Here is a 19,288-nt window from a genome sequence, read left to right as displayed (position 1 = left end):
ATTAATTGAAATATCTACTTCCCAAAGCATAGTTTTTATCAATTAATAAATTAATTTTTTTTTTTAATAATAAAAGAGACAGAGAGTTAAAGTCTTTTGTGGTAAAATAATAGCTTCAAGTATAATAAGGGAATTCTTAATCAAAATGTGTGCTATCTAATCACAATATTTAAAATTAAAAAAAGAAATACACAAAACCTCAAAATTAATAGGCAATTTAGTGGCACTTTTACATGTGTACCCTTCAATTTTTAGGCACAACCTATTCCATAACTATTAATTAAACTGATATTTTAAAAAAATATATATAGAATGCAAAAAGATATGTATATATATATATAAATATAATCTTTAATTAGATGTAAATTACATTTATGAAAAGTTCTTATAATCAATCTAAAGGGACTATCCTTTCTCAAAAAGAAAACCAGAAGAAAAGAAAAGGAAAAAAAATACAACCTTATACACACCTCTCACGGAGTAAGCTCCATAAACCTTCAAAAAAAAAAAATAAAGGACAAAGAAACCCAAAACTCTGAAAAAAGAAACAAAAAATAGAAACTATATATATATATATATATATGACGTGAAGAAAATTGAATAAAGAAATTAATGGTCAATGTCCAGCTCCGGGACTGGGAACAGACTGAAGAATCCGATCAATGCGAGAAAGATGCCTAACAAACAGCTTCTCTTTATGGAGCTTGGCATGTTCCTTGTTGCTTGGAGAAGAAGATGAGAGTATGAATCCTAAACTCTGAAACAAAGAGCCCTTGTAATAATTCTGGGTATTTGGTCTCAGAACCTTTCTTGAATCTGATACTGAGACAAACCCAAGAATCAGAATCATCATCAGAACCAACCAAGAAGTTGAACGAGCCATATATATCTATATCTATATATATATATATGTTTCACAAATTTTAAGGCCTTCAGGAGATGAGAAAGTTCTAGCAGAAATGATTTCAAGATGAGAGAAAATGATAATCTGGGTTTTGAAGAAAGAACCAAGCTTTAATGGGAGTCTTTGGCGAGGAAGGTGTATGTACGTATACATATTTATACACATATGTCTATATATAACCAAAGGAACATGTATATGCGGAAGTGCATAAAGCTTATTTCCTTTATTAAGTATTACTTTATGCTCACCTAGTATTCTTATGTTTATATAAATTTAAGATTTAATAATAATAGTTTATAAGGGATTTGTTTTTCATGAATTCTTAATAAAACCACGTCAATATACAATTGTTATGAAAAAAATAAAATTTTAACTAATAAAATGTATAATTGAATTTTTTATTTTTAAAATTTAGAGTTGTTTGATTCGCATGAATTTAATAAATTATTTTTAAATTTAAGTTTTTTTTTTCTGATTTAATAAAAGGATCGATATTTATTATTGATAGTAGGTGATTTATGAAAATTTTTATAATTTAATTCTAAAATATTATAATAAGAATCTAATTTTAAGTAAATAATTATTTACTATTGAATTAACCTACTGAGATTGTCAAAATTTTTGTTATAATATTATATGGTATCCTTTTTATGATTTTGAATAAGTATAATTTATAACTTAACTATAGTATTTAATAAATATTATGTGTAAATAGTTATTAAATTATAATATAAATAAAAATTAAAATATTATAATACTTCTTGTATTATTAATAAATGTTTAAAGAAATATTTCTACTTTTCTTAAGTTTAAAATCTGTCATTTTACTTTTAAAAATCTTCTAAATCATTCTCGGACTATCATAAATATTTGACATTATTAATTTTAGTACATGGACTAAATCGTTCTCTTTGAAGAAGTTGTCATCGCCCTTTACTTAGAGGATGCACAATATATACTTAGAGCTGGTGAAATAAATACTGACAGTGTGGTGTGACAACGAGAATAAACTTGAATTAAAAAGAATAAAATATAACAGAGAAGAAATATTAGGCTTTTGATAGATGAGATCTAAAGGAAGAAGATGAAGAATGAAAAGAAGGAAGAGGATGATTCTCTTTTTGCACTTGTTTTTAGTTTGATCCAAATAGATATCTATATAGTATTTACTTATAAAATAACATTCTAACTCAACTATCGTGAATGTTGAAGTTAACAATATCAAATATTTTTAACAGTTAGGAGTTAATTTAAATATATTTTTAAAAATAAAAAGATTATTTTAAAGTATAGAGATTATTATAATATTTTAATGTATAAATAAATATTGTCATTGTTATAAATTATTTATTAAATAAATAGTAATATATATATATATATATTAGAAAAGTATGAGTCTGAGTTTTTAGTGCATCATATATATTTTTATTAAAAGATTACATTACGTAAATCTTTTTTATAATAATATTATATTAAGATAAATATTGATTAATTAATTAAAAATATAAATTCTTATGAGAAAAAATTAGTTTTACCCTTAAAGTTGTGGAAATGGCGAAGTCTATCAATGGAGTTTGAAAAATTGGAAAGAGAAAATTAAAGTAAAATAAAATGGGAAATTAGTTTTACCAAATTTGGAGTTTGTGTGAATTAATTGTTTTGATAATTAATAATGTTTTTACTAAAAATAGTCAAAGTGGACACGTGGCAGAAGGTAGGTGAGAGAAATATCAGCTTAAGCCGCCTGCCACCGGTTTTTTCGTAATTTAATTTACATTAACCGCCAACTAACACGTACCATTTTCTACGTACATATATATATACACACGCACACACCTACCTATTTCTATTTCTTTATTTTGACTGTAGCGTATAATCAATTTACTTTTACTTCTGATTTATTTACATTTTTACCCCCCACAAAAAAAAAAAATTAATTTTCACAAAATAAAGAGATTTACTCTCCAATAAATATATCTAAAAAATACTAGAAAGTCTAGGAGTATTTGGTATGGAAAAATATATTTTTGACTGAAAGAAAAAGTAAATTCAAATTTAACGATCAAATTAATAATTTAATTTTTTTAAAAAAAATAAATATAGTTTCTGTAGTTTTAATAAAAAAATAAAATAGTTTATCAAAATAATAAATTACAATTGATATTGAAATATCTGATACCGTCCAATTTCACAAATTAATAAAAAAAATTGCGTAAACATTCCTTAAAAAAAATATAAAATCAATAATAAACTCTGAAAGTCAAACCTATAATATGATTACTAAGTGGGATACTGATGTGTTTTATTTATCTAACAACCAAAAACATTGAATTAATCCTTCCTTTATTTATTAATGTATTACAAATATTTATATGTACGTTTTTTCTGCCCCGACAAAAATGGCCCTTTTGGCCGGCAGGAATATACTTTCACAAATAAATACATATTCTTTCTTCTATAATTATCATCAAAGTAATTTTTTTAAAAATTCCACTTAAGTAATACAAAAAAAATTGCAAATAACATAATATTGAAGATTGTCTATAACAATTCATCTCCGTTGTTTTCCAAATTAGTAAATTATACGTAAAATTTTGTGTTTATTTAATTTACAAAAAATGTGTTTCTATAATAAATATTTAGTTAAATTGTTACTATTTTTATAAATTTTTTATAAGTTTGAATTTTAGACCGAATGTCATTTATTATAAAATAAATAACTAATATATATATGTATATGTATAGTCAGTGTAAATTGTGTATTAGTCGGCAATCATATGACAAACTAAGGGTATTGAACTTTGCATTATGTCCCATATTTTTTAAAACTAAGATTTTAACTACCAAAGCAACCAAACAAAATAATTAATTATATTTAATAGAAGCTTTGCAACTGATACAATGTTTGAAGGAGCAAACAATATTATTATTATTATGAAGTATATTATTTTAGAACAAAGTTTGTTAAGATATAGACAAAAGTGTATTTGACCACCTTAGAAAATATTATTATTATCTTAATAATTAAATTATAGAATGCCCATAAAGGCTTATGCAATATATTTGACCTTTTCCTCTTAAAAAATATATATATATATATATGTATATATGTCCCATGTTGTAGACATATGTACCCACGTTTGTCACAACTGAGGTCTTCGATTATCTGGACTTGGAAATTGAATTTGTTTTGTTTAAAGAAAAGTCAACAACAGCTCAAGATTTAAGTCAACCAATCTTAATTAATCAACCAAACTTAAATAATAATCATAATTATGTTAAAGAATTATTCCGTTATCTTAAATTAAATATTATTTGAGTTGAAACTTCCGAGCATAACTCGTCTTTCGCAATTCATAAATAAGATTATGAATGTTCGTTATCGAATCATATTTGTAACAAGTTGATTTTGACATTAAAACGAATTTTTCTGACGTGTCTAAGGTTAAATATCACAAAAAAATTATTTTTTATACTTACACAAAAATGAGTTTTGGAAGGATGCCAAAATTAATTACATAAATAGTTTTTTCTAATATTCTTTTATCTTTCAGTACGAATAGAGTATAAGTTATCACTTGTTAGTATATTTAGTCATTATACGATCATTCATTTAAAAAATTTGAATTTTTTTTTTAAAATTAATGTGAGAATATAAATTCTGTGTATATAAAATTAGATAAATATAATTTTAAATATATTTTCAAAACAAATAACACGAAATAAAGTTACACGAGGGAGAGAGTTTCGATCAAGAAATTTAAGAGAAGATGAAGTAAACATTTATCTTTCCCCACAAGAATTTCTCTTCGAGGATTCGACAAACACGTTTAAGGTATATAACTTATTGTTCTTTTGGTTTAAGTTTAATGCATGGAAAAGACAAAACATTACTACAAAGCTAATGGGAAATTAAAATCTACCATAATATGATCAAACCATGTGATTAGTTGATTGATAATCCATTTAATTAATAATTAATTTGATAAAACAAATTATATTCTTGCTGCAATATATCTCAAACATGTAAAATTTTACCGTTAATATTTTTCTTCTATTTCTTTTCAGTGATCATGATTAATTTATGTGCATGTGGGCTGAAAAATGGGCCAAGCCCATTTCAGTTTTGAAAAAGCAGTTCATTCCAACTTCCAGAACTGTGAACGTGTGTGGCTCATAATCTTCTCTCTTCACTTAACAATCCAATTCACTCATTTCATTTCTGTTTTTTGAAACTCAACGAAAAATGGACTGTTGCTATTCTACTAAACTTCCATCGCCTTCCATATTCAACCTTCAGGCAAGTTATCCAGACTGTCCTACATACAAATAGCATAGTGATGCTGTTGTTTTTTTTTTTTTTTTTCTTTTATTTTTAGGGAAAGGTTGTGGATTTTGTTGGATAGTTCTTGCCGTTGAAGAAAGCAATCAAGTTCATTAACCCCAATGAAAACATTTTACAGACTTTGATTCCCATTTAGAAGTTAAATTTAGTTTGATCTCGTTATACTTCGTTCTAGTGGATGGTTGAGAAATATTATGCCATGCATTTTGAAGGAGACATTATCAATAATTTTTTTTTGGAATAAGAGAATCAATAATTAGTCTGCAGTTGGTTACTGAATAGCCTTACATAGGAAATCATGTTTTTATTATAAGTTCGGTTTGATTATATAGTTGCAAACGAGATTTCTAGTTTCATTTTTGGATTTCATATTAATTATGTAAATAAACTTATTTCACGATTATGGTTTTCGTTGATTTGATGTTTTGGTTTTCATGACTCAAAATAAGCTGAAACTGCAGGGTTGTTGGTCAAGTGTTGGCAGAAAATTTTCTAAGAATTCTTTACATCCTCAGTTGCTGTCCTCTCCACTTCCTAAACCATTTCTTCAACTTAATGACAGAGAGAGGTGTTGTGTTCACCAACAAAGTGGGTTTAGAACATATAAAGGCCGCATATCTGCAGAAGCTGGAAGACAGACTTGGGACTTGGGAAGATTTTTGAAAACCTTGTATTTCTTTAATGGGCCTCCCTCTCCCGCCAAGGTGGGAAAACTTCTGTATTTGATGTTGTCTTTTTTGTAATTATGCATTGACTAACAGGATAATATGTTTTCGTGAAGTTTGTTGAATCTATAATTGAGAAATTATCCCCCAAAGAGCAAACAAAGTCAATGGCGACTTCTGACATTGTCCTGGTTGCGGGAGCCACAGGTGGTGTAGGCAGAAGAGTAGTTGACATTTTGCGGAACAAAGGCTTCCCTGTCCGAGTATTGGTATTAACTTCGCCAATAAGGCCAATCAAGTCTGATAGTCCTCAGTGCTGCAAAATTTTCTTGTTGCTAATTTTTTCTATCTCAATTTGCATTTAAATCCACTCTCAGGTCAGAAATGAAGAGAAGGCAAGAAGGATGTTAGGCCCAGACGTCGACTTGGTGAGCCAGCTACCATCTCACTTTAATTTGTAGTTAAAACTTATATTCAATGATTTTATAGTGAACAACAATGTTGAAGTGCTGATGTTGCAGGAGCAAAAAATTCTATTTTGTTATCTTTTTTGTTTGACTGATAAATGAAAATATGTTATATTTGATGCAAATATTTAGACTAACAGTATCATTTAGATATTTCTGCCTAAATTTCAAGAAGTCACAGTTACTTAAATGCTTTCTGAATCAGGCCTTTTCATGAGGTTCTTTTTTGAAGTTGGATAAGTAAAAGTTGGCTTTTCTTTTGGCACCAGGGTTATAGATAAAACGTCATTGCATTCTAATCCCAAACTCCTAAATTTCAGTTTGGAATTCTGCATTTCATCATAGCTCTGTAAACTTGAATTCAACTCTGTGTGTTGATTGGGAACCCAATTCCTATTTTCTCTTTGCTTTGTTTCCAACTGGGCATTATTCCACTTGTTTTCTCATTTTTTCAGATTGTTGGAGATGTTACCAAGGATAATACCCTTGTCCCGGAGTATTTTAAAGGAGTGAGAAAAGTTATTAATGCCGTTTCTGTTATTGTTGGCCCGAAGGAAGGTGACACCCCGGACAGAGCAAAATACAGTCAAGTATGATTCTGAATCTGGTTTTAAATAAAATTTATTAAGTTGATCTTGTATGTTCGATCAACCATTAGGAATCTGACAAATTAATGTCTCTTCTGGTGTTTAAATATGCTCAAAAGATTGCCATTTTAGTTGACATCAGTATATTGTTGAAACTTAGGGAGAAAGAAAAGAAAAAGAAACAATGGTGATTATCTAGGTATCCACTTTGCTTTATCTTTGGGGGAATACAATCTTTTTGAATCAACTAATCTCACATCCATCATGTTATTCTGATATTTAACTTCCTAGAATTGGCATGTTTCTTTTAATTTGGTTGGTTATTTTATATTTGACATTCAAAGATGTGATGCAGGGAATCAAGTTCTTTGAACCAGAGGTGCTGAACTAAGTCTTCTTGGGTCTCTACAATCAGATTCTTCTTTGATAGGAAATCGACTTGGAATCTAATCTGCTCTTCCCATTTATTTTGTGGGTTTTGGACATACTTTTATTCACTGAAGAATTTGATTGGTTGGTGAAACAGATAAAAGGTGCTTCACCTGAAATGGTGGAGTATATTGGCATGAGAAACTTGATTAATGCTGTTAAGAAGAGTGTTGGATTTCAAGACGGGAAACTTCTTTTTGGAGTTGAAGGTACCCTGTTTTTCCTTTTACATAATTGATTAATACCATTGGCGTGTGTAGAAAATAGATGCAATAGAAAAAGAATAGGCAGAATGGAATGTCTGAGCAATGGAAAATCTGGTTCAGAAATCTAAGCAATGTCAAATGTCCTTAGAATGGAGACAAATTTCCGCAATCTGCAATGTAGTTCAGCCAAGTTAGTTGGTATTTGAGTGATAATGGGAAAGTTGTCTGTGTTAACTGCTGCAAGGAAAATTCCCAACTTGATCAAGCACAAAATCCATATTTACCATGCATTTCCTGCAAGGCACATCGTGATTATTTCCTCTTGTTTGCATTGGCCAGATGGAACTTTTAAAGATCTCCCTTGGGGTTCTTTAGATGATGTTGTAATGGGAGGGGTTAGTCAAAGTACATTTCAGATTGATCCAACTGGAGGTGAAGATGGTGGACCAACTGGGATTTTTAGAGGTTTGTTCCTGTCTACCTGTTCTTTTATTTTGCTTCATTCTTTTCTAAATTTGTGTTTCTCTCAGGTGTTGTTTCCACCGCCAACAATGGTGGCTTTTCTAGTGTCAGAACAAAGGTAGGCTGAATGTTTTATCTCCAATTCTCCTAACCCTTGTATATTGCTCCATATATACACTCTTGCAATTCTCAACTCTTGAGGAACAGGTTACATGCCATTTCCACTCTCTCATTTTTTTTCCCACAGTCAATGAAATGACAAAATTATACCTTAAACAGTTTGTATTTTTTTAAAAGCTAGTAGTTGCTCATTTTCTCTTTACATAAATAGAAGTCAGTAGTCTTGGTAAATTGTGATGACATATTCACTTTGTTATCTTCATTCTCTCTTATTTTTTAATAGTTAAATGATAATTTTATCTTTATATTATCTTAAAAGAGAATATCAAAACACAATCTTGGTTTTTCAATGTAGATTTTGTGAATGGTGATGCCCATCAACCAGAATGCTTTCTTTTGTTTACTTATTTCAGTTTTCCCCTGAACTTTTGGGTTTCATTTAGGTTATAGAAAATGGTTGTTCCACTTCTTAGACTATTTCTTAATTTTATTTTTTATTTTCTTTTCTTAGCTTTCAAATACAGCCCTTTTTGTTAATTCCTTTAATTTTATTGATATAAGATTGTCACTTTTCCTTTTTTTTACTTAATTCAATTTACTATTTATTTTTTCTATGAAGTAAAATTAATAAGTCAAGATTTCAAGCATGTAAAAGTTACCAATTCATCCTCTCATCGTACTTAAGAATTTCATTTTTTTAGTTAACACATTAATTTGACTTAAAATTATAAAAAAAAATCATGTTTTGTATCAAGTTATACAAATTATCCATTTTTTCCTATAAAAATCAAAATTTCAACTTGGATGAGTTAGCACTCTATTTTAGAATAAGGGGAACAGAAAACTTGAGGATTAATGCCTTATCCTGTAGACACCATTAGCATTCTCTTACGTATAACTCCTTCAAGGACAGGGTCCTGAAGTAAGTGTATCTTGTGAGCCACTGCCTGGCATTCTTTGCCAACCAAGTGATACATGAATTTGCGTTCCTAACAATGTTATGGGTTTCCATCTCCCAGTCACAATCCACAAGGAAAAACATAAAATGAAGAATCTCATGACTTCTCATGATTCTAAACCATTCTTTTCTTCAAGATGTTACCAATCACCACGAGTGCAACTCAACCAAAAATCTTCCTGTAGTTCCTAACTTTAGCAATCAAACGTCAGATAGTATTCTCCAAAAGTTATTTTGAAATGTTAGAGACCTAATATAACAGTCTGAACTCTCATTTAAAGTTCTGACCGTACGCATACTATATAATAATAAAATAATTTATAAAAATACTTCGTACAGTAAAGTTTAAAATAATAAAAATACTTTCATTTTTATAGTTAAGATTTGCTGTACGAAATATTTTTATAAATTATTTTACCATTATATGGTGTGCATACGGTCAGAACTCTGAATGAGAGTTTGGGTTGTTACACCTAAACCTGGTTCTATGTTAAACCACTAGGTCAATTGCCCTGATGATCTCTAATTTTGCCACCTACATGAGACCATCCATCCTCTATGTCCCAGAAGTACTTATTTTGAACTAAGGTTCCCTAGTTGGGTTTCACTTGTACAAACCTTGCTATTGTATCTCCAGATTGAACATACTGTTGTTTTTATCCTCAAATGCTTTCCAGATGTTAGGATCTTGACTCATTCACCCAAGCAGTTGCCGGACCAGGTTAAGGAAAGAGGGAAAGTAGTGGAGGGTGAGAGAAGAGAAGCAGAGTGTAGGAGACAGAGCCATGAGAAAGAAAAAGAAAAATAGAAGAATAGGATAATGCAGAATGTCTGATAAATCAGGTAAGGTTTTCCATTATGATTTTTATAATATTCCTTACATTCTAGGTTAAATACTCGGTTGGTGAGAAGCAAGACAAAACAGGATATCTAAAAACAGGATAACTAACTTCCTATGTGATGTACATAAAGCTGGCATTCCAGCTAGGTCCCAGGTATATCCTAATTCTAATGTTTCTTACATAACAGAAGGAAAAACGTCTATTTACTGGCTCTGTTCAGGTCATGAAACTGGAAAGACCCAACTTTGGATTTAGACACTCTGGCTGGATTCCTGGTTTGTTTGATAGCATCAGTAAAGATGGTTCGATTATGGCATGCTATGACATTTAAACAATTGTACTTAAAAACCAGTCGGCTATTTGGTCCCATCAATATTCAAGTCCTACTCATGAATGTTCTTAACAAAATATTTGATGTGATTTTGAAAATGATACAAACTTTTTTTTTAATTATTTTATAGAAAAATGCTTCTTATAATTGAGTATCATACATATGTACAAATACATATATAGGTAAGTTTATATATACACATATACAGACAATGCATATATATAAATAGCTGTTGGTAGATATATACACATATATAAATATATATGCATGTATATGTATCTGTATTATATTTATCAGTGCACATACAATAAGACTTGCATGCATATATACATATATATGTACTATATGCATATAACTAGACATATATAGACGGACATGCATACACACATATATATAGATATACACATACATAAATAAATGTGTACAGGAAATGGAAACGGAAAAAAAGATCATATACAAAACTTTTTGCTTCCAGAACTTTTCTGCACCAGAAGATCTTTCTGCATATGATGGTTTGGAACTGCGTGTAAAAGGAGATGGTCGTCGCTATAAGCTTATTGTTCGCACCAGTCGTGATTGGGATACAGTAGGCTATACAACAAGCTTTGACACGTTAGAAGGCCAGTGGCAATCAGTGAGTAGGAGTATTATGACAATTTATGGGCTATGTCATGGAAACTATATCATCAGTCTGAGATAGTCTTTGTTCATAGATTCGTCTACCATTCTCAACACTGAGGCCTATTTTCCGAGCAAGAACTGCATCAGATGCACCACCCTTTGACTCGAGCAATATCCTATCATTGCAGGCATGCTTATACATCTACTTTCCTATTCTTTTTGTTTTTTCTTTGGCAAAGTACAGTTTTTCTCCTGTTGTTTGACTTTATACAGTTTATACTCTGATTTTTTCTGTAGCAGTCAGAGTACCTATGATTTTATTTTTTTAAATTAGAATATTAAATGGTTAGATTCTTATAAAATATGTGTATGTGTCTAGGTTTCTAAATAAGAACCCATGGAATTTCAAAATTTAAAAAATGAAAATTAGGGGAAAAATGAAAAAGTTACAAACTAAAAGCCTAATAAATTAATAATTTTATATGAAGTAACAAAAAACTAACCCTCGTTATGGTACATGATATATTTTTTAGGTTTGTTCTCTAAATTCATATGTACCGTTTACGTCTTCATTCATGAAAGTATGCAAGGATTAATATTTGCAGATAACCAAAGTATTAATAAAATAGTTTTCTTGAAAACATTAAAAATAATATTGTGAAATTTGCTAATTTTTTTAATAATTTTCACTGTTGTTCTGTTTATTATTGATTAATAATTTTTATGGGTTTGTAAATGAATTACATGTAAATTTAAAAAATGAAAATTAAAAAAATATCTTTATTAACAAATGGAGGCCTAAATCGCTGGATATTAAATTGACAAAAACAAAATCATAGGCGGCTAAGACATAGGACGAAAATGTTATGTACCATTTTTTTCTGCTGGGTTGCTTACTTAAAAAGACTGCATTGCCTTTGCAGCTTATGTTCAGCAAGTTTGAGTATGATGGAAATCTGAATCCTACATTTGTGGAAGGAGCATTTCAACTTCCTGTATCTATCATTAAGACATATATAAAGGAACCTGTCACTCCCAGGTTTAACAATTTTTTACTTTGTTTTCCTACAAATATATACACACATGTATTATATTTATATTTCTTTTGTTAGGAACTTGAGGTGTTGGGGCGATAGGCGTAGCTAATCAATGATTTCAAACTCCATGTATTCTAATGAGTCCTCTCTTGAGTGGAGAGGACATCATTGATTTTTTGTCATACTCCCTTGTTTAATTTTTGTTGTTGTTGGCTTATTTCAAAAAAACAAATTGTTATTGTTGGTTCATGGATGGAACCCGTTTTTGCCTTTATGTATGTAATATATTTTTTTCTTTAAAAAAATCATTGGAGCATCCATATGACGTGAAATGTTTATATTGATTCATGGATGGAACCTTTTTTTGCGTTTATGTATGTAATATACTTTTTCTTTTAAAAAAATTATTGGAATATCCATCTGACATGAAATGTTTATAGTGAGCAATAATTATCACTTTGACACAGTCTATTACTATGGTTCCATTGAGATGCCAGTGGCTCAATCAACTTTCCAAAAGGCTTTTTGAAAATCTAACGGTAAAATCCTTGGGCATATGCTTGTTAATGAATCCGGGACCTTCTATTGAAGTACTAGACATGTACCATTCAATAACCATTCTCAAAAAAAAAAAATAAAAAATAAAAAAAAATCCAAAGAATCATTCAATAACACCATAGTGGTGCATACATCTATATTGTTAATTTGATTTAACTGATATATTTACATCCTTTGTGGTTGCATCACTTGTAGGTTTGTACATGTGAGCTCTGCAGGAGTGACCCGACCTGACAGGCCTGGACTGGATCTAAGTAAACAACCTCCAGCTGTGCGCTTAAACAAGGAATTGGACTTTATACTTACATTCAAGTTGAAGGTTTAGCTCTATTCTGCGCATATAGGTTAATATGGAACCCATATTTATTAATAGATGATCTTTGCAAGTACAATTTGCTATCTACAAATTATTACTAGAACGAAAAAAGCTTTTTTGATTATGCTCATTGAGCAATAAACAAAGAAGAATTTGGTTTGAAAGTCATTTTGCACTCAGAGTAGGTGAGTAAAGGTATAGACTAGTATATATTTATACTCAAGGATTATAAACTTGTTTTAATAGTTACCAGAATCTAGCACAACATGCATAATCATAATGAGAATGAGCCCCCAGATTTACTTATTAAAGGTCGGAAGTTCCTTACTAAAATAATTGGATTTATAAAACCAATTGAAAACTTATTTAGTATTTTATTCTGGTACTTTACTCTGTCATTCCACTTACAGAAGTTTTTAAGGATTTGCATTTTCACATCTGCTATAATTCTTCTAACTTGACACCATACGTCACCCATATAATCCCTTCAAAATCTTCTATGGAACTCTCTTTGTTATAGCCATCTAGCTGGTAAATTTGAAGGTCCTTTTCTGCTCATTTTCAATGTTCTTAGAAAATTGTCCTCTATCCTGAACAGGGGGAGGATCTATTACGTGAAAGTGGAATTCCCTATACAATTGTGAGGCCATGTGCATTGACTGAGGAGCCTGCTGGGGCGGATCTTGTTTTTGACCAAGGCGACAACATAACGGTATCAGCATTACTTGGAAAATGCATATAGATTATGTAATATACTTTCTGGGTGTTATTAGTTTTTTATGTGCCTAATTTGTTCCTAGCTAATTGTTCTTTATTCTGCTTTTATGTGCAATATGTGATCGGTATTGGAAACTTGATTGAAAGTTGCTGATATTTGACTCAAACATATGGATTATTTGGAGACTTACATTCATTGTCTAACATTTAGGGCAAGATATCAAGAGAAGAGGTTGCTCGGATATGCGTTGCTGCCTTAGAGAGTCCATTTGCATGCAACAAAACTTTTGAGGTTGTAAGATATCCTCATCTCTTGTATTCATTGTGTTGCATTATATTTAATGTGGGGAAATTTCTTGGGTTGATGGTCTTTTCCTTTTGCTTTAATGATTTATGTTAGACAGTTAAGTATACGCTATTACGACAGGTGATGTTTAGGATTTTAAAGATTGTATTCAAATTGTTTGAAACTCTCCTATTTCTAAGTAGTTGCAAAGAATTTATTGATAGATGTGAATGTTGGGATTCTTTATTGGACAATTCAAAATAAAAATACTCAGAAGCCTGATTATACGAAGCTTGATATAATATCTGGATCTTCTTACAAAGAAAAGTTGATGGTCTGAATTCTCAATAAATAACCAGTTGGAAAAAATGGACAAATAAATATGGTCATAACTTAGTATAGTTATAAGCTCTCATGTACTCAATTTTCTACTCTCAGTATTACAGGTTTATCATCACAGAATGTCGATGAGTGTACACTTAGCTCAATGGTTCTGATGCATCCTTATGCAATCTATTATTATCATGTTAAATTGAATGATTGAAGATATGAAGTTTTTTTAGTGTAGGGACAAAAGTTGCAGAACTATAGAATGCTCAATCTTGTTTCATATGAGTTCCAATCTTCCAAGAAGATTCTGAGCTCTGTTTGTCATGAAAGACAGCTCTTTGTTTCATCTTGTACTAAGTAGTAATAGCAACTGTCAAGAAGACCAGAATAAGGAAAACTGAGATATTTATATGTATAGTTTCCTAGCACTTACTTCTAAGAGATTTTTGCAAGACATGATATTGGGGAAACCAATATCGTGTTCATGAATCTAGGGATGCCACTTGAATGAGGCTAGAAGAAACTGACTACAATGTATAACCGAACAAAGTGTTCATATTGTCCTACTCTAGTGATAGGCCAAATCTCTCTTGAATAGACTGCTTTGTTGTTTTTGCTTCCTGGCACTTATTTCTAAGAGATTTCTAAGAGACATGACATGGGGCAACAGTATCGCATTCTTATTTTGAAAATCTAGGATGCCACTTGAATGAAGCTAAAAGAAACTGACTACAATTTAAAACCAAAAGAAGTGTTGATACTTTCCAACTCTAGTGATAGGCTTAGTCTCTCTAGAATAGACTGCTTTATTATTTTGCTTCCTTTCAATCACAAATGCCTGGTTTGTTGCAGAAACTCTTTCTGTGTGCCATTCCAAATTACTTTCCTTTATGCCTGGAGTCCAACGGTGTAATTTGGGAATTTGGCCATTTATATTTGAAATAATAGCTCAAGGTTTCATGTTTTCTTGACAGAGTTTATTGAATGAGGTTTCTGTGGAGGGTTCTACTAGCTATAAGATTGCTAAGAAAATATCACATGTCAAAGCTAATAAGATCAATTAGTGGAGCAGCTAAGAGTTTGGGACAAAGTTTTTTGAAGAGAGAGTGCCTCTTCGGCGAGGTGGAAATGCTCAACAAGCTGGAATGGGAAAAAGGCTTAAGATGAGGAGATCGAAAGGTGGATTGATGTTCTTGATCTGACTAAGTTGTTCCTCATGGAAGAGATTACTTGGACAAAGAAAATCGAGGGCCATTTGGATCAAGAAGGGGACAGAGTACCAATTTTTTTCATGGTAGGATTAGTCATCATAGAAGATGCGACTACGTGAAGGAGTTGAATATCAATGATCAAGTTGTTAAAGAGAATTGGGAAGTGAAGGAAAAGGTGAAAGTTTATTTGAGGAGTTGTAATGCCAATGACTTACATTAAAACCAACTCTAGATGGTTTAGAGTTCAATACTTCAAAGAGCAAGATTGGACATGGCTGAAGTGTTTTTTTCCAAGGGATAGATTTGTGAAGCTCTCATTAGTTGTAAGGATGACAAGGCTCTTGGGCTAGACAGTTTCAATACGAGCGTCTAACATAATTCGACATTAATGAAGACTTTATGGCTTTATTCAAGGAATTTTGTGAAAACTGTTCATTTATATCTAGTCGAGAAAACACCTTTTTTTGGTATGCATACAAAAAATTGTTGAGACTTTAAATATTAGATATTTTGGACTCATTAGCCCAGTGGACTGCATCTGCAAGCTCATTGCAAAGGTGCTGGCATGGAAGGTGGGTAGAGTTGTGGGAAGGATGGTATGAGAGTGTTGCCATGCCCTTGTCAGATATAGAGAAATCCTGACATTGCTTTAATTGGAAAAGAGGTGGTGGATAGTTTATTTAGAAGTGTGGCTAATGGAGTGATTTTTGTAAGCTTGATAATGAGAAGGCTTGCGGTCATGTGTCCTAGAATTTCCTGTTTTACATGTTGAAAAGATTGGCTTTTAGCAATGCATGGTGTCTGTGGATGAGGACTTGCATCACTTTCTCTTCTTTCGCAGTCATGGTTAAATGGTGGCTTGTGAATTTCTTAAGGTCTCTTGGGATCTTGGGCAGGAGGACACTCTTTCTCCATTGCCTTTTACTATTATGTTGGAGGCCTTTAATAGGGGTTTGATTTGTCGGGGAGAAAGAGGACACATTGGAAGTGATTTACTTGTTTTTTGTTGATGATATGTTGTTGTTCTTCTCTGCTCCCGAGTTGTATCCAGCATCAACATTAATCTGGAGGTTATTGTGAACAAGTGCTACGGTTCGCAAGAGAGCAGCAGAGTCTGGCAATCATCTTCTCCTTCCATTCCCTTTTCTTATCAGCTATGGATGATGGCTTATGGTATTTTGGGCTTGAGTTGGCCTATGACTGGTTCTATGAAAGAGGAGTTATGGGTATAAAGAGGCATCCATGGGAGTAAGTATCACAACAAGACTTTAGGCTTTGTCCCCGTTATCTTATGGTTTGCAAGAGAGCAGCAGGAGTCCAGCAACTATCTTCTCCTTTGCTGTGTCCCTCTCTTACCCGCTATAAATGATAGCTTATGGTCTTTTGGGGATGATTTTGGTGGTCACTAGTTCTGTGAAAGAGGAGCTATAGACAAAGAGAGACATCCCACGGGGATAGATTTACAGCAAGACTTTAGGCCTTGACCCTGGGCTATCTTATGATATTTTGGAAAAAATAAAAATAAAATAAAAATAATTGAGAGTATAGGAACCACCTTTTGATAGATTTATTGTTCCAAATCCAGGACTTTTTAATTAGGGATCATGCTCTTTGTACTGTTAATGACTATGAGAATCTTATTGACATTTTGATAGATTTATATAGATTTCTTTATACAGCTTACAGCATGTTGGTGTCTCATAAATACCATTCTATCTTTCACTTAGAAAAAGTGTTTGAAATCAAAATTCTGCATTTGGATTCTAATCATTGTTTTTGCTTTTGTCTTTCCTATTTTTTAGGTTAAAAGTGTTGTTCCGTTCAGTGAGCCATTCACGGTGGACCCTGAGAATCCACCTCCAGAGAAGGATTATGATGTATATTTTAAAAATTTGAAGGATGGTATTACGGGGAAAGAAATGTTAGAAAACAGCCCTGTTTCAGTTTGATGCGCGCACACAGCAGGTACCTTCTTGGTTACTTACTTCCAATTGATGGAATTGCATAGTTTTTAATGAACTTTTAGCGTGTTTATGCTTTAAGCTGTATAATTGATATTTTTTATAAAAAAAATAAAGATATTTCATCTTTTTATATTTGTCCCTTGCATTTCTTTTCTGCTTTTTGTTTCAGAAATTTTGGCCTTAAGGTCGACAGATTGGAGACCTATTGAAGTAAATAGGTGAGAGAGATCCTGCAATTTGCATCTTATTCTGTATCTGTACTTCTATATATTTCTACATTTGTTTTGTGTGTATATATATATCTCTTAATGCTAATGGTCAGTAATGACTGCAATAAGTTTTAGTTCAACATGTTCATATACAACCATGTACTTGAGGCATTTAGGAAATGACCGCAACAAAAGAAGGAAAGCAGCTTGGGATACAAGCCTGAAAGACTAATAGCTCCTACTTTATTTATTTTTCTTTTAAAGAACTTCTCTTTAATTTCTTTAAGTTATTTTATATTCTGTCCTCTTTATTTTTCCTTTGCTAGTTTGTCTTTCACATTTTATTTGGAAATACCAGACACGCATAGCACACAAAAAACTTCCCCATGGCCTCTGGAAGTGAGAGGCATGGGCGGATACCATGTGCCGCTGGTTAAGCACAGCAATTGATGAGCGCGTTGCACCTTTTGCAACACGCCCAAACTAGGCTCAAGGATCATGCAACAAAATTTAAAATTTTTATTTCTAAACACTAACATATTAGTTCCTTGTAGAATTTTAATTCAATCAGACGAGTAATTACGTAATTTCATAAAGAATTGAATTAAATAACTTTTACAGATTGTCGGTGTCTCCGATGATGTAAGTCAATTATAATAAAGACACTCCTTGATCATGAACAACGGAGAGTTCTTCTACTCTTAAATTGCATAAAACCCAATTGTCTTATCTCCAAGTAATAATTAAGAATGGATTCAAGTTACTAGTAATGGTGCGAGTGATATATATTAATCTTTTTCATCTCTAAACCTTTATCCGGTAAACAATCAACAAAATTTTTCTAGAGGTTGCCAACCACGGAGCAAACTTTGAAATCAAGCTCCTACTAAGTTCTTTGACGATTTCAATAATGAATCTAACAAATAGTACTTGTTATTTCTTGACCGACTACACTTATAATCTGACTTGATGCGTTTGATATGTAAAGTACTATAATCTTTTAATTTAGAAACATACAAGTATTAGTTACATTTTTATTAATCATATTTTAATCTTATCATGTTCTTAATTTTGATGTACTTGGACATAAATCAATCTATTGACATGAATTTTTTGTAATTGTCTCATTCAACACCTATAGTAATATAAACTTCATACGATTTAAGCTTTGCATTTGACATCCCGATTTGAGGGTTATAAACAAGATTATGGGTTCATTACGTTATCATCGTCTAAATTCATACTCAATAATATATTGATTTAGCTATATTTTTTTATTGATCATTAACCAAGTCTTTCTCTATATCACTAGTTTATATGTTCGATTATCTCTTCCACCTCCTTCGTGAACTTCATCATCCTCATCCTTGTTAGCATTATCCAATAACTGTAGCATTGTCTTCAATGGTGACCTTATCACAAGCAGCACTATTTTTGACCTCATCAACAATATCATGCCACCCAAGTTACAGCACAATCATGATAATTACACCCAATATCAAATGATTATAATATGATAATTTTAGATTGATGAGAACGTTAAAGATAATTATAATATTCCCAAATTAAAATAAAAATATAAGAATTCATTAAATTTTAATTTTATATGATGTAGATAAGAATACAAGAAAATTATAATAAGATTTTCAATAAAAGTAATGTTTTAATTATAAGTTAATTTCGTGTTTAATTTAAATTAAGTAGTTTATGATTCAAGTCTCTA

At 31.1% G+C, this 19,288-nt stretch overlaps 1 protein-coding gene across 2 annotated transcripts; it reads left to right on the top strand.

Moving 5' to 3' along the window:
- Positions 1-5,047: 5,047 nt before the first annotated feature.
- LOC110821941 (NAD(P)-binding Rossmann-fold superfamily protein) lies at positions 5,048-17,860 on the top strand. 2 transcript variants are annotated; one of them, XM_022051918.2, is made up of 17 exons: positions 5,048-5,204; positions 5,711-5,953; positions 6,031-6,183; positions 6,292-6,342; positions 6,837-6,971; positions 7,324-7,347; positions 7,495-7,606; positions 7,943-8,068; positions 8,134-8,183; positions 10,792-10,950; positions 11,030-11,125; positions 11,861-11,976; positions 12,728-12,851; positions 13,447-13,560; positions 13,777-13,857; positions 17,195-17,357; positions 17,526-17,860. In XM_022051918.2, exons 1-16 carry the CDS (start codon positions 5,151-5,153, stop codon positions 17,339-17,341), a joined length of 1,785 nt encoding a protein of 594 aa, XP_021907610.1. In that variant the 5' UTR covers positions 5,048-5,150; the 3' UTR covers positions 17,342-17,357; positions 17,526-17,860. The 2 variants fall into 2 exon arrangements, 1 of the variants encoding a protein (XP_021907610.1); XR_002541171.2 differs by lacking the exons at positions 17,195-17,357; positions 17,526-17,860 and having other exon boundaries at positions 12,728-12,876; positions 13,777-13,858.
- Positions 17,861-19,288: the final 1,428 nt, after the last annotated feature.

Source organism: Carica papaya, chromosome 7 (genome assembly GCF_054855325.1).
Source record: "Carica papaya isolate Zhongbai chromosome 7, ASM5485532v1, whole genome shotgun sequence".
Taxonomy (NCBI): Eukaryota; Viridiplantae; Streptophyta; class Magnoliopsida; order Brassicales; family Caricaceae; genus Carica; species Carica papaya.
Note: the sequence above shows the minus strand (reverse complement) of the source record. Positions and strands in the feature narration are given on the sequence as shown.